Source organism: Oncorhynchus nerka, linkage group LG18, assembly GCF_034236695.1.
Source record: "Oncorhynchus nerka isolate Pitt River linkage group LG18, Oner_Uvic_2.0, whole genome shotgun sequence".
In the NCBI taxonomy this organism is placed as follows: domain Eukaryota; kingdom Metazoa; phylum Chordata; class Actinopteri; order Salmoniformes; family Salmonidae; genus Oncorhynchus; species Oncorhynchus nerka.
Genome location: NC_088413.1, coordinates 76481902 through 76506080, shown reverse-complemented (window position 1 = coordinate 76506080; position 24179 = coordinate 76481902). Strand labels below are relative to the sequence as shown.

The 24179-nt window shown below is 46.6% G+C and overlaps 1 protein-coding gene across 1 annotated transcript; it reads right to left on the bottom strand.

The window, feature by feature from the left end:
• Positions 1–4221: 4221 nt before the first annotated feature.
• On the bottom strand, positions 4222–22459 carry LOC115133265 (ankyrin repeat and EF-hand domain-containing protein 1-like). The gene is given in 12 exon segments (XM_029666321.2): positions 4222–4586; positions 6110–6244; positions 7105–7259; positions 11730–11956; positions 13116–13630; positions 13964–14283; positions 14794–14917; positions 18647–18720; positions 18723–18795; positions 19077–19276; positions 21107–21242; positions 21726–22459. Coding segments are annotated over 12 exon segments (2355 nt in total). The 5' UTR covers positions 21966–22459; the 3' UTR covers positions 4222–4430.
• Positions 22460–24179: the final 1720 nt, after the last annotated feature.

The following is a 24179-nucleotide window of genomic DNA, read 5'->3' as shown; positions in this document are numbered from 1 at the left end:
ATGTTGTGTATTTAACCGGTTTTTTCCTGTAGTGTTTATTGTAGTGCTTGTGCACGTTATGCTGGTGTGTAACGTTTTTTTTCCTGTAGTGTTTATTGTAGTGTGTGTGCACGTTATGCTGGTGTGTAACGGGTTTTGTCCTGTAGTGTTTATTGTAGTGCCTGTGCACGTTATGCCGGTGTGTCCCGGGTTTTGTACCCATTGATTTATTGTTCTGTTTACGGTGGTTTTGTTAATTAAACTGTGCCGTTGTAAATCAGTTTTTGCTCTCCTGCGCCTGACTTCTCTGCCGCCAGTACGCACCCCCTACAGTATGTGACTGTGTAGGCCTACTGAATGGTAAGTATCCTCTCCTCCTGTCTGTCCAGTCAGCAGAAAGCTGATATCTCTACCCTGAGGGACTATCCTGTCTGTCCAGTCAGCAGAGAGCTGATATCTCTACCCTGAGGGACTATCCTGTCTGTCCAGTCAGCAGAGAGCTGATATCTCTTCCCTGAGGGACTATCCTGTCTGTCCAGTCAGCAGAGAGCTGATATCTCTACCCTGAGGGACTATCCTGTCTGTCCAGTCAGCAGAGAGCTGATATCTCTACCCTGAGGGACTATCCTGTCTGTCCAGTCAGCAGAGAGCTGATATCTCTACCCTGAGGGACTATCCTGTCTGTCCAGTCAGCAGAGAGCTGATATCTCTACCCTGAGGGACTATCCTGTCTGTCCAGTCAGCAGAGAGCTGATATCTCTACCCTGAGGGACTATCCTGTCTGTCCAGTCAGCAGAGAGCTGATAGTCCCTCATGGTAGACAGACAGAGAGCATCATCTCCTACACGTCCAGAGGGGATGTGACTGTGTAGGCCTACTGAATGGTAAGTATCCTCTCCTCCTGTCTGTCCAGTCAGCAGAGAGCTGATAGTCCCTCATGGTAGACAGACAGAGAGCATCGTCTCCTACACGTCCAGAGGGGATGTGACTGTGTAGGCCTACTGAATGGTAAGTATCCTCTCCTCCTGTCTGTCCAGTCGGCAGAGAGCTGATAGTCCCTCATGGTAGACAGACAGAGAACATAATCTCCTACAGTTCCAGAGGGGATGTGCTCAGTAGTCATAGTCAGAAACGGACTGGCCAAAGGGCAGTTTGGGCAAAACTCAGATAGTCTGGTCCATTTTTAGACAAGTGTGCCTGTCCAAATGGATGGTTTAGTGCAATTGATTTGGTTAATATAACGGACCTCGAGGAAAAACTTTGGCCAATGTAGGGGCCTTGGGGAAAACAATGGGCCAGTGTGGTAGAAATGCCCAGGCCAATTTCTGGTCCCAGTCCGTCCCTGCTACATACTATTGATCTAAATAATGGAGCCGGCCCCTGTCCCCTCCCCTCTACCCTCACCATTATCCCTGACTCACTCTCCTCTTATCTCCTTTCCTCCACCTCATTCTCTCTATCCTTCTGTTCAATCCCTCCCTCTAACTCCACCCCTCCGGTACCTCCACCTCATTCTCTCTATCACTCTGTTCAATCCCTCCCTCTAACTCCACCCCTCTGTTACCTCCACCTCATTCTCTCTATCCCTCTGTTCAATCCCTCCCTCTAACTCCACCCCTCCGTTACCTCCACCTCATTCTCTCCTTATTCCTCTGTTCCATTCCCTTATTAACAGTATCACTCATCCTCACCCAGTCCCTCCCTCTGGTCTCTGACCTCCCCCACTACACTCTTAGTAAAAAAAACTTGTTGTAAAACCATTTTTGGTACTATGTAGACCCTTTTTTGGTTCTATCTGGAACCAAAAAGGGTTCTACCTGGAACCAAAAAGGATTCTATCTGGAACCAAAAAGGATTCTACCTGGAACCAAAAAGGGTTCTCATTTGGGGACAGCTGAATAACCCTTTTTTCTAAGAGTGCACCCTCGTTCTAGTTCCCTCTCTCTCTCAGCCCTCCAACCATCTCCTCATGAATATCTCCTCCTTTAATGTCTCACGCTCAAAAATCCATTCCCCATCTTTCTCACCCTCCCACATTCCATCCCTCCGTGTCTCTCCCTCCATCTGAGAGTCATGTCTATCACCTCAACAGCATGTTTCACTCTACCCTTCTCTCTCTCTCTCCTCTCGTTCTCTCTCTCTCTCTCCTCTCGTTCTCTCTCTCTCTCTCCTCTCGTTCTCTCTCTCTCTCTCCTCTCGTTCTCTCTCTCTCTCTCGTTCTCTCTCTCTCTCTCCTCTCGTTCTCTCTCTCTCGTTCTCTCTCTCTCTCCTCTCGTTCTCTCTCTCTCTCCTCTCGTTCTCTCTCTCTCTCTCCTCTCGTTCTCTCTCTCTCCTCTCGTTCTCTCTCTCTCTCTCCTCTCGTTCTCTCTCTCTCTCTCCTCTCGTTCTCTCTCTCTCTCCTCTCGTTCTCTCTCTCTCTCTCCTCTCGTTCTCTCTCTCTCTCTCTCCTCTCGTTCTCTCTCTCTCTCGTTCTCTCTCTCTCGTTCTCTCTCTCTCTCTCCTCTCGTTCTTTCTCTCAGATCCCTTTACTGGTTTGAACCCATTCAACACAATGACTCCAGAGGTACAAACCGTGAACACATCATGTTGTTTCACAGCAAACCAGCTCAACATTAGGCTCCAATGGGAAGAGTAGTCTACCTACTAACAGTGCCCTTTCACACGCTGAGAAGAGTTGGCTCCCGTTGTTTTCTCTGCCTTCTTGGTGGCACTGACATTTAATATGTGTCCCAAATCGCACCCTATTCCATATATAGTGCACTACTTTAGACCAGGACCCATGAGGCTTGACACATACTGTCCCAGGTCTCCTCTCCTTCATCAGCACAGGCCGAAAACACAGGATGGGTGACAACAAAGGCAGAAGCCTACTGTAGTTATCTTTTCCCCATCAACAGGCTAGTGAAAGACTGAAGCACAGACTACCGGCTTGGAGAGAGAGAGGGATACTGGAAGGATGGAGGGTGTGTGTGTGTGTGTGTGTGTGTGTGTGTGTGTGTGTGTGTGTGTGTGTGTGTGTGTGTGTGTGTGTGTGTGTGACAGGTGGTGCTCACAGCGAGAGGGACATGTTGTATAAGCACATGAGGGTGGGGTGAGGAAGTAGATGTTGCCAATGAACCCCGGGCCTGGAGATGTGTTCATTTAGCTTGTTAGTCTTTCTGTTTACTATGTAAACAAACGATGGACATTTACAGTGTCAGGTATACACACATAACTACTGTGACCTAAATGCAGTAAAGAAGGGGTTGTAAAGGAATAGGAAAGATTAAACCCTCTTGCTTTCATCTGCAGGATATCTGAATAAAACAGCTATCAACTCCTATCAACTCCTATACTATTAACTCCTATTAACTCCTATCAACTACTATACTATTAACTCCTATTAACTCCTATCAACTATTATATAATTAACTACAATAGTATCAACTCCTATCAACTCCTATACTATTAACTCCTATACCACTAACTCCTATCAACTCCTATACTATTAACTCCTATCAACTACTATATAATAAACTACAATACTATTAACTCCTATATAATTAACTACAATACTATTAACTCCTATCAACTACTATATAATTAACTCCTATACTATTAACTCCTATCAACTCCTATACTATTAACTCATATCGACTCCTATCAACTCCGATACTATCAACTCCTATACTATTAACTCATATACTATCAACCCCTATCAACTACTTTACTATCAAGTCCTATACTATCAACTCCTATACTATCAACTCCTATCAACTCCTATACTATCAACTCCTATACTATTAGCTCCTATCAACTCCTATCAACTCCTATGCTATTAACTCCTATCAACTCCATCACTATTAACTCCTATCAACTCCTATACTATTAACTCCTATCAACTCCGATACTATCAACTCCTATACTATTAACTCATATACTATCAACCCCTATCAACTACTATAATATCAATAAATAAGAATATTAACTTTAATTAAAACATGTAGAGCACAGGAGGCTGCTGAGGGGAGGACGGCTCATAATAATGTCTGGAACAGAGCGAATGGAATGAAACCACGTGTTTGATGTATTTGATCCCACTCCACTGATTCCGCTCCAGTCATTACCACAAGCCCGTCCTCCCCCAATTAAGGTGCCACCAACCTCCTGTGATGTACTAAGAACGGTGGTGTCTATCGTTATGTTACAATGCTTCAATATGGCATATGTGACCTGTATTTCAGTAACAATATGATAGCATGCTGGCATTATAAAAAACTGCTAGTTGAATCAAAACTGACTGGACATATGGTTTATTTTTGTCTCTTTCTGCGTGCATCTGAAATGGACCCCTATTCCCCATATACTGCACTATGTTGACAAACACTATGTTTGTGCCATATGGGCCCTATGGTCAAATGTAGTGCACTATATAATAGGAAAGGGGTTCCATTTGGGACAGCCTGTCTGTGTCAGTTGTCGAGGCCTCCCAGTTCCTGGGCCTTCTGCCTGATGTTCTGGTTGAAAGGCATCATGAAGTCCTCAAAGTCCACCTCGTAGGACAGACGATCTCTCCTCTCCTCCTTCCTCTCAATCAGCTGGCTGCTGGTCAGCTGCTTACCCCACACCTGACAAGGGAGTGAGGAGGGAGAGAGAGAGAGCGAGAGAGAGAGAGAGAGAATTAGGGGAGAAAGAGAGAAGGAAAGATCGGGAGAGAAATAGAGAGAAGAGATGTTAGTGAGAAAAAAGAGAGAGGGGGGTGGGAAGGGCAGCAGAGCGAGACAAAGAGGGTGGGTTGGGAGAGGGGCAGCAGAGCGAGACAAAGAGGGTGGGTTGGGAGAGGGGCAGCAGAGCGAGACAAAGGGGGGCAGCAGAGTGAGACAAAGAGGGTGGGTTGGGAGAGGGGCAGCAGAGCGAGACAAAGGGGGGACAGCAGAGTGAGACAAAGAGGGTGGGTTGGGAGAGGGGCAGCAGAGCGAGACAAAGGGGGGACAGCAGAGTGAGACAAAGAGGGTGGGTTGGGAGAGGGGCAGCAGAGCGAGACAAAGGGGGGCAGCAGAGTGAGACAAAGAGGGTGGGTTGGGAGAGGGGCAGCAGAGCGAGACAAAGGGGGAGGGACAGCAGAGCGAGACAAAGAGGGTGGGTTGGGAGAGGGGCAGCAGAGCGAGACAAAGGGGGGACAGCAGAGCGAGACAAAGGGGGGGACAGCAGAGCGAGACAAAGAGGGTGGGTTGGGAGAGGGGCAGCAGAGCGAGACAAAGGGGGGACAGCAGAGCGAGACAAAGGGGGGGACAGCAGAGTGAGACAAAGGGGGGTACAGCAGAGCGAGACAAAGGGGGGACAGCAGAGCGAGACAAAGGGGGGACAGCAGAGTGAGACAAAGAGGGTGGGTTGGGAGAGGGGCAGCAGAGCGAGACAAAGGGGGGACAGCAGAGTGAGACAAAGAGGGTGGGGTGGGAGAGGGGCAGCAGAGCGAGACAACATTGGGGGAGAGGGGCAGCAGAGCGAGACAACGTTGGGGGAGATGGGCAGCAGAGCGAGACAAAGGGGGGAGAGGGGCAGCAGAGCGAGACAAAGAGGGGAGGGGGCAGCAGAGCGAGACAAAGAGGGGGAGGGGGCAGCAGAGCGAGACAAAGGGGGAGGGGAAGCAGAGCGAGACAAAGAGGGGGAGGGGGCAGCAGAGCGAGACAAAGAGGGGGAGGGGCAGCAGAGCGAAACAAAGAGGGGGAGAGGGGCAGCAGAGACAAAGAGGGGGTTGGACAGCAGAGCGAACCAAGAGGGAGGGGAGGGACAGCAGAGCGAACCAAGAGGGAGGGGAGGGACATCAGAGCGAACCAAGAGGGGGAGAGGGACAGCAGAGCGAACCAAGAGGGGGAGAGGGACAGCAGAGACAAAGAGGGGGGAGTGGGACAGCAGAGACAAAGAGGGGGGAGAGGGGCAGCAGAACAAAACAAAGAGTGGGGAGGAGGGGCAGCAGAGCGAGACAAAGGGGAGGAGGGAGAAAGAAATTGACGTTATGTAATAGCCACCTAAGAGTGCGTCCATAGCGAAAACAAGTTTAGAACAAAACAACAGGCTAATCAAAGGATGAGGTCATTGGCTAGATCAGGTGCCTTCTGTCACGGAGGAAGCGGAGAAGTGGGGAACCTACTGTTTTTGGCACAAAGCTGATGTCGAGGTGGTTGGTGGCTCCGCTGGTGATCTGGGTGTTGAGGAAGATGATGTTGTCCTTCAGAGAAACCTTCCTCACCGTCGTCTCAGAGGAGGTCGCAGACACAGAGTCAGACTGGATGGAGACGGATAGACGGAAACACACACACACACGCACACAAACGTTACACACGAAGACACACATGCACAGGCAGATCCACACATCAAATCAAACACTACACATAACACACATAGCAAATAACATACATATTGAAGCATATGTCATACATTTTTTTTTAAACACACTGAGTATACCATACATAAGGAACATCATCCTAATATTGAGTTGCACCCCCCCTTTCCTCAGAACAGCCTCAATTCATCGGGGGCATGGACTCAACAAGGTGTCGAAAGAGTTCCACAGGGATGCTGGTCCATGTTGACTCCAATCTTTCCCCACAGTTGTGTCCAGTCGGCTGGATGTCCTTTGAGTGCTGGACCATTATTGATACACACGGGGAAACTGCCTAGCGTGAAATACTCAGCATCGTTGCAGCTCTTGACACACTCAAACCGGTGCACCTGGCACCTACTACCATACCCCATTCGAAAGCACTGATATATTTTGTCTTGCCCATTCACCCTCTGAATAGCACATATTAACACAATCCATGTCTCAATTATCTCACTAGAACCTGTCTCCTCCCCTTCATCTACATGTCTCCTCCCCTTCATCTACATGTCTCCTCCCCTTCATCTACATGTCTCCTCCCCTTCATCTAACTGACTGAAGTGGATTTAACAGGTGACATCAATAAGGGATCATAGCTTTCACCTGGATTCACCTGGTCAGTCTATGTCATGGAGAGAGCAGATGTTCTTAATGTTTTGTCCACTCAGTGTATATACAAGACACATAAAACTAGTCTGCAGTATATGTATGTTTGTAACCATGGTGAGGAAATAACATAACCCCACAACCAGGTAGTTATTTACCTTAGGAGCAGCTAGACTGGCTAGCTTGGCCACAGGTTTGCCTCCTCCCTTCCCCTTCCCCTCCTTGGACTTGGGGAGGCTGTCAAACTTAGCCTGGACCAGATCAGTTATCCTGATGTCTCCATATGCTCTGGCAATGTCCAGGCAATTCTGCTCTGAAATGAGACCCATAGCGTTTGAATTAGAACCCTATTCTGTACCTTCCTGAGTAACATAACAGTAGCTAAAGTAGTTACACATGCTCTAGATACACGGTGGTCTTACAGAGCTCAGTTGACACAGCGTGGCGCTTGCGACGCCAGGACAGTGAGTTCAATTCCCGGGACCACCCGTGTGTAAAAAAATTAAATAAGTTTATTCCCACATGACTAAGTCAATTATGATAAAAGCATTGGCTAAATGGCCTATATTATTATACTGAACAAAAATATGAATGTAACATGCAACAATTTCTAAGATTTTACAGTTCGTTCATAGAAGGAAAACAGTCAATTGAAATACATTCATTAGGCCCTAATCTATTGATTTCACATGACTGGGCAGGGGCGCAGAGAGCCTGGCCCAGCCAATCAGACTGAGTTTTCCCCCCACAAAAGGGCTTTATTACTGACAGAAATACTCCTCAGTTTCTTCAGCTGTCCGGGTGGCTGGTCTCAGACGATCCCGCGGATAAAGAAGCCGGATGTGGAGGTCCTTGGCTGGCGTGGTTACATGTGGTCTGAGGTTGTGAGGCTGGTTGGACGTACTGCCAAATTCTTTAAAACAATGTTGAAGGCGGCTTATGGTAGAGAAATTAACATTCCATTCACTGGCAACAGCTCTGGTGGACATTCCTGCAGTCAGCATGCCAAATGCACGCTCAGTCATTGTGTTTTGTGTGGAATTGTGTTGGGTGACAAAACTGCACATTTTAAAGCAGCCTTTTATTGTCCCCAGCACAGGTGCACCTGTGTAATGATCATGCTGTTTAATTAGCTTATTGATATGCCACACCTATCAAGGGGATGGATTATCTTGGCAAAAGATATTCTGGTTAGAGCCATTTTATACTGTTCTGTGAAGGGAGTAGTACACAGCGTTGGATAAGATCTTCAGTTTCTTGGCAATTTCTCACATGGAATAGCCTTCATTTTTCAGAACAAGAATAGACTGATGAGTTTCAAGAAGAAAGTTATTTGTTTATGGCCATTTTGAGCCTGTAATCGAACCCACAAATGCTGATGCTCCAGATACTCACGTAGTCTAAAGAAGGCCAGTTTTATTGCTTCTTTAAATCAGGACAACAGTTTTCAGCTGTGCTAACATAATTGCAAAAGGGCCTTTTTGGCCTTTTAAAATGATCAACTTGGAAATGCTAACACAACGTGCCATTGGAACACAGGAGTGATGGTTGCTGATAATGGGCCTCTGTACGCCAATGTAGATGTTCCATTAAATATCAGCCGTTTTCCAGCTACAATAGTCATTTACAACATTAACAATGTCTACACAACACTGTGTTTCTGATCAATCTGATGTTATTTACAAAAACTGACCAAAAAATGACTTTCTTTCAAAAACAAGGACATTTCTAAGAGACACCAAACCTTTGAAAGGAAGTGTATATTAAAATCTAAACCAGTGATACACAGATACACATGGAGGTAATAATTGGAAATCAATGTGGACAAGAAATAGCATAGATAACATAACAGTCGTCCTCTACTCTGGAGCTTTCATACATAACAGTAGTCCTCTATCCTGCACCTTTCATACATAACAGTAGTCCTCTATCCTGCACCATACATAACAGTAGTCCTCTATCCTGCACCTTTCATACATAACAGTAGTCCTCTATCCTGCACCTTTCATACATAACAGTAGTCCTCTACTCTGGACCTTTCATACATAACAGTAGTCCTCTATCCGGGCACCTTTCATACATAACAGTAGTCCTCTATCCTGCACCTTTCATACATAACAGTAGTCCTCTACTCTGGACCTTTCATACATAACAGTAGTCCTCTATCCTGCACCTTTCATACATAACAGTAGTCCTCTATCCTGCACCTTTCAAACATAACAGTAGTCCTCTATCCTGGACCTTTCATACATAACAGTAATCCTCTACTCCTGACCTTTCATACATAACAGTAGTCCTCTACTCTGGACCTTTCATACATAACAGTAGTCCTCTATCCTGCACCTTTCATACATAACAGTAGTCCTCTATCCTGCACCTTTCATACATAACAGTAGTCCTCTATCCTGCACCTTTCATACATAACAGTAGTCCTCTATCCTGCACCTTTCATACATAACAGTAGTCCTCTACTCTGGACCTTTCATACATAACAGTAGTCCTCTATCCTGCACCTTTCATACATAACAGTAGTCCTCTATCCTGGACCTTTCATACATAACAGTAGTCCTCTACTCCTGACCTTTCATACATAAGAGTAGTCCTCTACTCTGGACCTTTCATACATAACAGTAGTCCTCTATCCTGCACCTTTCATACATAACAGTAGTCCTCTATCCTGCACCTTTCATACATAACAGTAGTCCTCTATCATGCACCTTTCATACATAACAGTAGTCCTCTATCCTGCACCTTTCATACATAACAGTAGTCCTCTACTCTGGACCTTTCATACATAACAGTAGTCCTCTATCCGGGCACCTTCCATACACAACAGTAGTCCTCTATCCTGCACCTTTCATACATAACAGTAGTCCTCTATCCTGCACCTTTCATACATAACAGTAGTCCTCTATCCTGCACCTTTCATACATAACAGTAGTCCTCTATCCTGCACCTTTCATACATAACAGTAGTCCTCTACTCTGGACCTTTCATACATAACAGTAGTCCTCTATCCTGCACCTTTCATACATAACAGTAGTCCTCTATCCTGCACCTTTCATACATAACAGTAGTCCTCTATCCTGCACCTTTCATACATAACAGTAGTCCTCTACTCTGGACCTTTCATACATAACAGTAGTCCTCTATCCTGCACCTTTCATACATAACAGTATTCCTCTACTCCTGACCTTTCATACATAACAGTAGTCCTCTATCCTGCACCTTTCATACATAACAGTAGTCCTCTATCCTGGACCTTTCATACATAACAGTAGTCCTCTATCCGGGCACCTTTCATACATAACAGTAGTCCTCTATCCTGCACCTTTCATACATAACAGTAGTCCTCTACTCTGGACCTTTCATACATAACAGTAGTCCTCTATCCTGCACCTTTCATACATAACAGTAGTCCTCTATCCTGCACCTTTCATACATAACAGTAGTCCTCTATCCTGCACCTTTCATACATAACAGTAGTCCTCTATCCTGCACCTTTCATACATAACAGTAGTCCTCTATCCTGCACCTTTCATACATAACAGTAGTCCTCTATCCTACACCTTTCATACATAACAGTAGTCCTCTATCCTGCACCTTTCATACATAACAGTAGTCCTCTATCCTGCACCTTTCTCTCCACCTGTCCACAGTTGCTACAGGGATTTTGGGGATGATAGACCTGTTATCGTATCACATTTTAATTTCACGCGTGAGTGAGGAGCCAGAGACTGTGAGCTGGGCTGGAAGAGGTTGAGGGGAGGTGGACGGGGTGGGGGAGGTGGACGGGGTGGAGAGGGGAGATGGACGGGTGGGGGGGGGAGGTGGACGGGGTGGGGGGAGGTGGACGGGGTGGAGGGGGAGGTGGACGGGTGGGGGGAGGTGGAGAGGGGAGGTGGAAGAGGTTGCAGGGGAGGTGGAAGGGGTGGAGAGGGTTGGGGGAGGAGGTGGGAGGGCTGGAAGAGGTTGCGGGGGAGGTGGAAGAGGTTGCGGGGGAGGTGGAAGAGGTTGCGGGGGAGGTAGAAGGGGTGGAGTGTTGGGGGGAGAAGGTGGGAGGGCTGGAGGGGAGTGGAGTTATACATCACATCAAGGGAAACAGGGCCATCTGCTGGACTATTGATAACATGAACATGCCACCCTATTCCCGATACACTGAGTTTACAAACATTAAGAACACCTTTCTAATATTGAGGTCATGGACTACAAGGTGTTGAAAGCGTTCCACAGGGATGCTGGCCCCATGTTGACTCCCATGCTTCCCACAGTTGTGTCAAATTGGCTGGATGTCCTTTGGGTGCTGGACCATTCTTCATACAAACAGGAAACTGTTGAGCGTGAAAAAAACCCAGCAGCGTTTCAGTTCTTGACACACTCAAACCGGTGCGCCTGGCACCTACTAACATACCCCATTCAAAGGCACTTAAATATTTTGTCTTGCCCATTCACCCTCTGAATGGCACATATACACAATCCATGTCTCCATTTTCTCAAAAGGGCTATTGAAATCCTTCTTTAACCCGTCTCCTCCCCTTCATCTACACTGATTGAAGTGGATTTAACAAGTGACGTCAATAAGGGATCAAAAGCTTTCACCTGGATTCCCCTGGTCAGTCTATGTCATGGAAAGAGCAGGTGTCCCTAATAATTTGTCCACTACCTTTTGACCAGTCTTACCAAGCGTTTAAAAGAGTATGAATAGAGTAGTATAGTACAGTAGAGTAGTATAGTATAGTATAGTACAGTATAGTAGTATAGTGCAGAGTATGAATAGTAGTACCTTTCTTGTTCTCTGCCTGCACCTTGGCTCCGGCCTTGATGAGGTAGTCCACACAGCACGGTCTGCAACTCTCGATGGCCCTCATGAGGGGCGTGGCTCCATTCATGGCCACGGCGTCCACCACTGACCCAGAATGCACCAGGAGGTCCACGATGTCCACCTGGCCTGCATGGGAGGCGTGGTGCAGTGGTGTCCAACTAAACTGGTCGCACGCGGTCACGTCAGCACTGTAGCAGATCCATATACCTGATTAATGGCCAATAACCTGATCACTGACCGATTAACCACCCGCCAAACCAGTAAAGATGCATCGGCAAGTATCGAATAAGATTCACTCAAAATAGGGATCAATAGACTTGATAAGTGAAAGCCCCTTGTGGTCCAGAGCTGGCTCATTGACTAATGATCAATAAAAAAAACGTATCACTACTGAATAAACCAGCATCAGCACTGAGACCTGATCACTACTGATTAAACCAGCATCAGCACTGAGACCTGATCACTTCTGAATAAACCAGCATCAGCACTGAGACCTGATCACTACTGATTAAACCAGCATCAGCACTGAGACCTGATCACTACTGAATAAACCAGCATCAGCACTGAGACCTGATCACTACTGAATAAACCAGCATCAGCACTGAGACCTGATCACTACTGTATAAACCAGCATCAGCACTGAGACCTGATCACTACTGATTAAACCAGCATCAGCACTGAGACCTGATCACTACTGATTAAACCAGCATCAGCACTGAGACCTGATCACTACTGAATAAACCAGCATCAGCACTGAGACCTGATCACTACTGATTAAACCAGCATCAGCACTGAGACCTGATCACTACTGAATAAACCAGCATCAGCACTGAGACCTGATCACTACTGAATAAACCAGCATCAGCACTGAGACCTGATCACTACTGATTAAACCAGCATCAGCACTGAGACCTGATCACTACTGATTAAACCAGCATCAGCACTGAGACCTGATCACTACTGAATAAACCAGCATCAGCACTGAGACCTGATCACTACTGATTAAACCAGCATCAGCACTGAGACCTGATCACTACTGAATAAACCAGCATCAGCACTGAGACCTGATCACTACTGAATAAACCAGCATCAGCACTGAGACCTGATCACTACTGATTAAACCAGCATCAGCACTGAAAATGAGGAAAAGCAATACTACAGGGCTGTATAATGCTAATTGCTCACCAGGATTGGGGTCAATTCCATTTTCAATTCAAATTGCAATCCCAATAATTTTTTCATGCTTTTCAATTAGGAACATTTGGAATTGGTATTTGGTTAACTTTCTTAATTGACTGGAATTGAAATGGAATTGACCACAACCGTGGTATAACGCTCATTGCTCACCCCAGGCTGATGAGGAACTTGGCCACCTCGTAGTTCCCGCTCCCGCAGGCCGTCATCAGGGGCGTCTTATAGTAGCAGTCCTTCACATCCACAGGGACCCCCTGACTGAAGGCCAGGCTCAGAGACTCCAGGTCCCCCGTCTTCACACAGTAGTTGATGTTGATATAGATTTTCTCCGGCTCGTCCACGTACCACGCTGAGTCGTCTTCGATGGGGTGGCCCGGCGGGTGGTCGCGGTCGAACCGCTTGGTGTCGGTGAACTGCTGGTAGCTCTCCACCATGAAGTTTGGCGGCCCGCCGTCCTCGCGCCGGAAGATGAGCTCCGGAGGGACAATGCAAATGGGCATGGGGAGGACGAACTTACCTTTCTTTTTCCCCTTCCCCCCTTTCCCGGCTTTCTTCTTCTTGGGCTCGTAGGAGGGAAGGGTAAAGGCTTTTTGGAGGTAGCGCACCCCTTTGAAGAAATCAGTCACGTTGATCAGTCCCTCGCGCTTCTTGTCGTGCTCCAGAATCACCTGGATAGAAATAATCACAACAATTCATTTTAATTTTATGTGTTTTTCTTCTGGCATCCATGAAGCTATAGATCAGGACATACTGCAGAATAAGAGCACAATGTAAAACACTATACTAAACCGTCTGCTTCTCAAATTACACCCTATTCACCTTTTTATTGAACTACTGTAGACCAGAGTCACTGTGAAGAAAATGTTCTGCTTTGCCCATGAGGGTTGTCATTAAAGCCATAAACAATAACACAACCCAACATCCCACAGATCAGATATCAAACACATACAGTTAAACATCAGCTCTATACATTCTAGAATGACAATCAGTTCTAGAATGACCTTCTGGAGGTTCTCATCATCCACTGGCGCCCGGTGATCCTGCAGCACCGCCACAAACGTCTCCCGGGTAACCGTCTCCACGGGACCCACAGCCTCCTCAGCGATCTCCATGGCGGTGCGAAGCGACGCCTCGTGCTCGCAGGACCAGTCGTGCAGCGTGAGCGCCCACAACTCATTGGGATTGACGGCACCCGGTTTGGAGAACTTCACCTCCAGACGCTCTGCCTTCTTCAGCTCCTTCATGGCTGGCTTCTGGTTGTTGTTCTTGGCAATCTGACTGGGGATGAAACCCTCAGTGTTCTTCAGCTTGGCGTTGCAGCCTGGGGTTGACACAGGAGGCAATTTGAATTTTAAAATGTAATCTACAGGTAAGAGTTGGCTGGCTTTATCTACAGTATATATGGTGCTGGGTTAGAGTTGCTTGACTTTAGCTATAGTATATATGGTGCTGGGGTTAGAGTTGCTTGACTTTAGCTACAGTATATATGGTGCTGGGTTAGAGTTGCTTGACTTTATCTACAGTATATATGGTGCTGGGTTAGAGTTGCTTGACTTTAGCTACAGTATATATGGTGCTGGGGTTAGAGACTTTCTAATCTTCTGTGGATGAAAGAGAGGTCAACACCCGTGGTCCTAGAGAGGTACAGGGTGTGCAGGCTTTTTGTTCTGTCACTAAAACGCATCCCATCACTAAAACATCCGATTCGGCCAATCAAATGTCTTCATGAGCAGTTGACTGATTTATTGAATTCAGTGTGCTAGCTGTGCTGGGCTGGAACCAAAGCCTGCACAACCCGTGGGCTCTCTGCCCAGTCAGTCAGGTTCCCCACCTCTCTGAGCCAGGAACCTGCAGCACTCAGTGAAGCCTCCAGCTGCAGCCAAGTGCAAGGGGGTGTTCCCGTCCAAGGCAGTCACACTCAAGTCTGCAGAGTAAGCAGACAGCACCACTATCACCTGGAAGGGAAAAGAGAATTAGACCTAATCTATCAATTTGATTTATTTTTAGGGTTGCAAAGCTAGCAGTAATTTACCAAAGTTACGGTAATTTTGGTAATTAACAGGTACTCTATGGCAATGTGCGGTAACGTTGGTAATGTACACTTGAATAACTTTAAAAAATATATATTCCTATATAGTATTAATTGTTGTGTACAGTACCAGTCAAAAGTTTGAACACACCTAATCATTGAAGTAAAAAAGAAAAACTATTTTCTACATTGTAGAATAATAGTAAATACATGAAAAACTATTAAATAACACATATAAAATCATGTAGTAACCAAAAAAAGTGTTTTTAAAAAATCACTATATTTTAGCACCATCACACCCCCTCCTCCATGCTTCACAGTGGGAACCACACATGCAGAGATCATCCGTTCACCTACTCTGCGTCTCACAAAGACAAGGCGGTTGGAATCAAAAATCTCAAATTTGGACTCATCAGACCAAAGGACAGATTTCCACCTGATTATTGTCCATTTCTCGTGTTTCTTGGCCCGAGCAAGTCTCTTCTTCTTATTGGTGTCCTTTAGTAGTGGTTTCTTTGCAGAAATTCGACCATACATTTATTTACTGTATATATGTATTTATTTTGCTCCTTTGCACACCAGTATTTCTACTTTGCACATTCATCTACTGCAAATCTACCATTCCAGTTCTTCTAATTGCTATATTGTATTTACTTCGCCACCATGGCCTTTTTATTGCCTTTACATCCCTTATCTCACCTCATTTGCTCACATTGTATATATACTTGTTTTTGTACTGTATTATTGACTGTATGTTTGTTTTATTCCATGTGTAACTCTGTGTCGTTGTATGTGTCGAACTGCTTTGCTTTATCTTGGCCAGGTCGCAATTGCAAATGAGAACTTGTTCTCAACTTGCCTACCTGTTTAAACAAAGGTCAAATAAAAAAAATAAAAAATGAAGGCCTGATTCACGCAGTCTCCTCTGAACAGTTGATGTTGAGATGTGTCTGTTTCATTAACTCTGTGAAGCATTTATTTGGGCTGCAATTTGAGGTGCAGGTAACTCGAATGAACTTATTCTCTGCAGCAGAGGTAACTCTGGGTCTTCCTGTCCTGTGGCGGTCCTCATGAGAGCCAGTTTCTTCACAGCACTTGATGTTTTTTTTGACTGCACTGGAAGAAACTTTCAAAGTTCTTGACATTTTCCAGATTGACTGACCTTCATGTCTTAAAGTAATGATGGATTGTCATTTCTCTTTGCTTATTTGAGCTGTTCTTGCCATAATATGGACTTGGTCTTTTACCAAATAGGGCTATCTTCTGTATACCAGCCCTACCTTGTCACAACACAAATTATTGGCTCAAATGCATTACAAAGGAAAGACATCCCACAAATTAACTTTTAACAAGGCACACCTGTTAATTGAACCGTCTTCCAGGTGACTACCTCATGAAGCTGGTTGAGAGAATGCCAAGAGCGTGCAAAGCTGTCATCAAGGCAAAGGGTGGCTATTTGAAGAATCTCAAATATATTTTGATTTGTTGAACACTTTTTTGGTTGCTACATTTGTGTTATTTAATAGGTTTGATGTCTTCACTATTATTCTACAATGTAGTAAATAGTAAAAATCAAGAAAAACCCTTGAATAAGTAGGTGTGTCCAAACTTTTGACTGGTACTGTATATGTGTCCATACAGTACATGAGTATCTAGTGGATGGATAGGCCATATGGTTCAAGAGAAGATAGCCTAGTTAATAAAAAAAAAAAAACATCTAATCAAAAATGGAATAATTTTTAATGAACTTTACAACTCTTCCAACTATTGACGTTTTTCACAACTGCCACCAGTTTGCCCTCCAAAAACGTGAAAGTTACCAAAATTCTGGTAGTTTACTGGTAAACTTAGAAAGTTTCCAGTAATATACCCTCCCTTTGCAAACCTATTCATTTTTATTTCAGTGTCATACACCAATTGGTGCCTAGCCCATGGGCTTCTGAGACACTATTTCTGTAAGCAAGTGTGCACAAAATGCAAAACAAAATAATGGATTAATGGATTAAATAAACACATTTCCTCATCAATCTACAAATAACAACCTATAAATGACAAAGTGAAAACAGGTTTAGAAATGTTTGCAAATGTATTTAAAATAAAAACAGAAATGCCCTTCTTTACATAAATATTCAGACAATTTGAGACTTGAAATTGAGCTCAGGTTAATCCTGTTTCCATTGATCATCCTTGAGATGATTCTACAACTTGATTGGAATCCACCTGTGGCAAATGTAATTGGACATGATTTGGAAAGGCACACACCGGTCTATATAAGGTCTAACAGTTGATGGTGCATGTCAGAGCAAAAACCAACCCATGAGGTTGAAGGAATTCCAGTAGAGCTCCGAGACAGGTTTGTGTCGAGGCACAGATCTGGGGAAGGGTACCAAAAAACGTCTGCAGCATTGAAGGTCCCCAATGATGGTGCATGTCAGAGCAAAAACCAACCCATGAGGTTGAAGGAATTCCAGTAGAGCTCCGAGACAGGTTTGTGTCGAGGCACAGATCTGGGGAAGGGTACCAAAAAACGTCTGCAGCATTGAAGGTCCCCAAGAACATAGTGGCCTCCATAATTCTTAAATGGAAGACGTTTGGAACCACCAAGACTCTTCCGAGAGCTGGCCACCTGGCCAAACTGAGAAATCAGGGGAGAAGGACCTTGGTCAGAACCCAATGGTCACTCTGACAGAGCTCCAGAGTTCCTCTGTGGAGATGGGAGAACCTTCCAGAAGGACAACCATCTCTGCAGCACTCTACCAATCAGGCCTTCATGGTAGAGTGGCCAGACTCCTCAGTGACAGCAAATGACAGCCCTCTTGGAGTTTGCCAAAAGGCACCTAAAGAACTCTCAGACCGTGAGAAACACGATTCTCTGGTCTGATGAAACCAAGATTGAACTCTTTGACCTGAATGCCAAGCGTCATGTCTGGAGGAAACTTGGCACCATCCCTACGGGGAAGCATGGTGGTAGAAGCATCATGCTGTGGTGATGTTTCTCAGCGGCAGGGACTGGGAGACTAGTCAGCATCGAGGGAAATATGAACGGAGCAAAGTACAGAGAGATCCTTGATGAAAACCTGCTCAGGACCTCAGACTGGGGCGAAGGTTCACCTTCCAACAGGACAATGACCCTAAGCACACAGCCAAGACAACGCAGGAGTAGCTTCGGGACAAGTCTCTGAAGGTCCTTGAGTGGCCCAGCCAGAGCCTAGACTTGAATCCAATCTAACATCTCTGGAGAGACCTGGAAATAGCTGTGCAGGGACACTCCCCATCCAACCTGACAGGGCTTGAGAGGATCTACATAGAAAAATGGGAGAAACTCCCCAAACACAGGTGTGCTAAGCTTGTAGCGTCATACCCAAGAAGAGTCAAGGCTGTAATCACTGCCAAAGGTGCGTCAACAGAGTAGAGTAAATGTGGTATTTCATTTTTTTTATTTGATTAAATTTGCAACAAATTCCCAAAACATTTTTTGCTTTGTCATTATGGGGTATTGTGTGTAGATTGATGAGGGGGGGGGGGGAAACTATGTAATCCATTTTAGAATAAGGCTAGGGGTCTGAATACTTTCCGAATGCACCGTATGTTGAAGAACCTGGTTTTAAACCTGATTACTAAGGTATCCTTTTGTTAACCAGCACCTCTGTAGTACCTCAAAGAAGCCCCCCTCTGCAGCGAGGTGGGCAGTGTGTATCCTCTTCTTGTCCACAGCGTTGGGGTTTCCCCTTTCTGGAGGATGGCCCTGACCAGGTCTACCGCTCCCGCCCTGGCTGCCTCCATCAGGGCCGAACGACCAGACGCCTGGAGGGGGAAGAGGAGAGCCAGCAACGGGCTAATGTTAATGACAAAGTAAAGGAGACGAAGGCAATGAAGGGCGGAGTATTAGGAAGAGAGCGGAGATCTCGGTTGTCACTATTTTATAATCATTACAAGAAAGGATTGAAGTACAGTACAAAAAGAAAACTCTTCATTTTATCAAGACCAAACGCCTAATTTACACATGTGACAAATAACATGTGATTTGATGTCTGATGATGTCATAGCCAATTGCGTCCTGTCCAGCGCGGTTGTCTTGCGATTACCTCGTTGGTGGCGTTGGGGTTAGCCCCTCTCTCCAGGATGCTGATGCACATGTTCTCACAGTCGTGGGCGCGCTCGCAGGCCAGCAGAAAGATGGGCGTACCGGCTGTGGACACGTTGTTGACGTTGGCCTTGCTGTTGAGCGCCACCTGCAGGCAGCGCATGTGACGCTTGGTGGGAGAGATGCAGTAGAACAGTGTGCCTAGAGAGAAACGTCTTGTCTGTTAGGGTTAAGATGTTAGGGTTAGGTGGGTTAGGTGGGTTGGGGGTTAGGGTTAGGGGGATTAGGGTTAGGGGGTTAGCGGGGTTAGGGTTAGGTGGGTTAGGGTTGGGGGTTAGTGGTTAGGGTCAGGGGGGTTAGGGTCAGGTGGGTTAGGGTCAGGGGGTTAGGGCCAGGGGGTTAGGGTCAGGTGGGTTAGGGTCAGGGGGTTAGGGTTGGGGGTTAGAGTTAGGGGGGGTTAGAACAGATACAAAACTCCTCTACAGTTGGTGTTGTTCAGAGCCATGTATTCAGAGAGATGGGACATTGAGGTTTCCTCATTATGACGCATTTACATGATGATATGGCAGCCATGTTAGCTGTCCATTAACATAACATGAGGAATATTTAAACAACGCCATGCCACTGAATGTCTAGAATTAGAACGATATGAAAGTTGGCCCAACTCTCTAAGTATATGGCTCTGGTGATGTTTGGCCCGTCATTTTCAACATCCCTTAGCCTGCTCCCACATCTGTTTGTTCTGGCTTGACCACGGGAGTCACAGACAACGACCACAGGAGTCACTGTCACAGACAACGACCACAGGAGTCACTGTCACAGACAACGACCACAGGAGTCACTGTCACAGACAACGACCACGGGAGTCACTGTCACAGACAACGACCACGGGAGTCACTGTCACAGACAACGACCACGGGAGTCACTGTCACAGACAACGACCACGGGAGTCACTGTCACAGACAACGACCACGGGAGTCACTGTCACAGACAACGACCACAGGAGTCACTGTCACAGACAACGACCACGGGAGTCACTGTCACAGACAACAACCACAGGAGTCACTGTCACAGACAACGACCACGGGAGTAACTGTCACAGACAACGACCACGAGTCACTGTCACAGACAACGACCACATGAGTCACTGTCACAGACAACGACCACGGGAGTCACTGTCACAGACAACGACCACGGGAGTCACTGTCACAGACAACGACCACAGGAGTCACTGTCACAGACAACGACCACGGGAGTCACTGTCACAGACAACGACCACAGGAGTCACTGTCACAGACAACGACCACGGGAGTCACTGTCACAGACAACGACCACAGGAGTCACTGTCACAGACAACGACCACGGGAGTCACTGTCACAGACAACGACCACGGGAGTCACTGTCACAGACAACGACCAAGGGAGTCACTGTCACAGACAACGACCACGGGAGTCACTGTCACAGACAACGACCACAGGAGTCACTGTCACAGACAACGACCACGGGAGTCACTGTCAGAGGCAACGACCACGGGAGTCACTGTCACAGACAACGACCACGGGAGTCACTGTCACAGACAACGACCACGGGAGTCACTGTCACAGACAACGACCACGGGAGTCACTGTCACAGACAACGACCACAGGAGTCACTGTCACAGACAACGACCACGGGAGTCACTGTCACAGACAACGACCACAGGAGTCACTGTCACAGACAACGACCACAGGAGTCACTGTCACAGACAACGACCACGGGAGTCACTGTCAGAGGCAACGACCACGGGAGTCACTGTCACAGACAACGACCACGGGAGTCACTGTCACAGACAACGACCACGGGAGTCACTGTCACAGACAACAACCACATGAGTCACTGTCACAGACAACGACCACAGGAGTCACTGTCACAGACAACGACCACAGGAGTCACTGTCACAGACAACGACCACAGGAGTCACTGTCACAGACAACAACCACAGGAGTCAGCAAACAGATCCGGGAGCAGGGTAGAGAACCTCTCCCTACCTACCGTTTCCCTCTGTGTCGACCACGTCCATGTTGGCGTGATTCTTGGCCAGCAGCGCGACCATGTTGTCATGGCCCAGCTGAGCTGCCAGGATGACGGGCGTACGCCCCTTCTTGTCCTGGATGTTAGGGTGTGCACCCTGGGAGGAAACGGTGAGGAAGATCAATAGAGCTAAAGGTTTTATCAAATACATTTGTGAAAAAGTGCTTAACAGTAAAAACCTGCTCTAAACCGCCCAAAGAACAAGCAGGAAATATGACGATGGATACTGTAACGGTTCAGGGAATGAGCTAGAGCAGGGCTTGAACCAGAGACTGTATGACTGCACGCCCACCTGCGGCACAAAGGTCCAGACCTCTTGGTCGATGTTGTGCTGTAATCACAAATAGGGGAACTACACTAGTATCAGGATTTAAAGTGACAGCGAACCCTGTTTTGGATGAAGGTGATGGTTTTGATAACGCTAAATGATGATTGGTAGACTGGACACCGGGCCTGATAACGCTAAATGATGATTGGTAGATTGGACACCGGGCCTGATAATGCTAAATGATGATTGGTAGATTGGACACCGGGCCTGATAACGCTAAATGATGATTGGTAGACTGGACACCGGGCCTACCTGTGAGAGTAGGAAGCGCACCATGTCGGTGTCGTTGGCCACGGAGGCCAGGTGCATGGCAGCGTGTCCCTCGCTGGGCTCTGTCAGGTTGATGAGGTTGGGCACGCCCAGGCGCACCATCTTCTCTATCGCGGGCGTGTCTCCCTCGCGTACGCACTGCAGCAGACGGTACACCTGCAGCACCTCCAGACGATCCTCGGCCACCGCGCTGTGCACGTTCACACCTCCACTCTGGGTCATGGTTGCAGCCTGGGGAGGGAGAGGAGATGGAGAGACGATGGGCAGGGGAGAGAAGAAGAGAGTGAATGTAGATACGAGAGAGTAGGGGAGAGAGGAGAGGAGAGGAGAAGAGAGTGAGTGTAGCTACGAGAGAGGAGGGGAGAAGAGAGTGAGTGTAGATACGAGAGGAGGGGAGAGGTAGAGGAGAAGATAGTGAGTGTAGATACGAGAGAGGAGGGGAGAGAGGAGAGGAGAAGAGAGTGAATGTAGATACGAGAGAGGAGGTTGAGAGAGGAGAGGAGAGGAGAAGAGAGTGAATGTAGATACGAGAGAGGAGGGGAGAGAGGAGAGGAGAGGAGAAGAGAGTGAATGTAGATACGAGAGAGGAGGGGAGAGGTAGAGGAGAAGATAGTGAGTGTAGATACGAGAGAGGAGGGGAGAGAGGAGAGGAGAAGAGAGTGAGTGTAGATACGAGAGAGGAGGGGAGAGAGGAGAGGAGAGGAGAAGAGAGTGAGTGTAGCTACGAGAGAGGAGGGGAGAAGAGAGTGAGTGTAGATACGAGAGGAGGGGAGAGGTAGAGGAGAAGATAGTGGGTGTAGATACGAGAGAGGAGGGGAGAGAGGAGAGGAGAGGAGAAGAGAGTGAATGTAGATACGAGAGAGGAGGGGAGAGGTAGAGGAGAAGATAGTGGGTGTAGAGGTAGAGGAGAGGAGGGGTGTATATAGGATGAGTAGGGGAGGAGGTATTGGCAAGGGTTACATTTGATTTTTCCCAAATTGTATTTTCTACCAATACTACTAATAACGCTTACTGTATTTATCTAACCGATTCCACGCCGGGAAAATAGCCAGAAAATATTTTGGGAATCTCAGATTGTTCTCCCAATTCTCACATTGAAACTTCTTTGGGAGGAAGGATGTTTGAAATGCTTTTTACATTTCTACCACAAACTATTTCAGTGAAAATCACATGTGGACATTTTAGGCTCTTTATAGACCTTCACATGCCTTCTTTAAGGCCTCTTAATAGAACTTCACAAGACTTGTAAGGCCTCTTAATAGACCTTCACATGCCTTCTGTAAGGCCTCTATATAGACCTTCACATGCCTCCTGTAAGGCCTCTTAATAGACCTTCACATGCCTCCTGTAAGGACACTTTATAGACCTTCAAATGCCTCCTGTAAGGCCTCTTAATAGACCTTCACATACCTCCTGTAAGGCCTCTTTATAGACCTTCACATACCTCCTGTAAGGCCTCTTTATAGACCTTCACATACCTCCTGTAAGGCCTCTTAATAGACCTTCACATGCCTTCTGTAAGGCCTCTTTATAGACCTTCACATGCCTCCTGTAAGGCCTCTTTATAGACCTTCACATGCCTCCTGTAAGGCCACTTTATAGACCTTAAAAAGCCTCCTGTAAGGCCTCTTTATAGACCTTCACATGCCTCCTGTAAGGCCTCTATATAGACCTTCACATGCCTCCTGTAAGGCCTTTTAATAGACCTTCACATGCCTTCTGTAAGGCCTCTATATAGACCTTCACATGCCTCCTGTAAGGCCTCTTAATAGACCTTCACATGCCTCCTGTAAGGACACTTTATAGACCTTCACATACCTCCTGTAAGGCCTCTTAATAGACCTTCACATACCTCCTGTAAGGCCTCTTAATAGACCTTCACATGCCTCCTGTAAGGACACTTTATAGACCTTCACATACCTCCTGTAAGGCCTCTTTATAGACCTTCACATGCCTCCCGTAAGGCCTCTTTATAGACCTTCAAAAGCCTCCTGTAAGGCCTCATGCACCAATTCATGTTATTACTCCTGTGACCAGAGAAAGTGAAATATTTCTTGATATAAAAAAAAAGACAAGACACTAATATAACAACGCAATCTTATCAGAACACTTTGCTATACTCATCAGTGCAGCTGCAGTGCTGGTTGTAGCCTGAGTGGAAGTAGAGAGAACGCACATTTTATGGCTCATGAAAGTGTTGAACAAAGTGTTGACAGTCTGAATAGCAACTTAAACAGGAACTCAGTCATAAAAATAGCAGCTCTGTGCTGTATTCATTTAGTCTCTCTGACGTCTTGGTTCTAACATTGTTCGAGGCTTCTTATTACTGTCTATGGCTTGAGGAAACTGTACAGACATGGTGATCAGAGCTATCTGATTGGCCTGCGGTAGGCCTATATGGTGCACTTGATTTGCTCTCTGGGCCTGCCGGGGAGC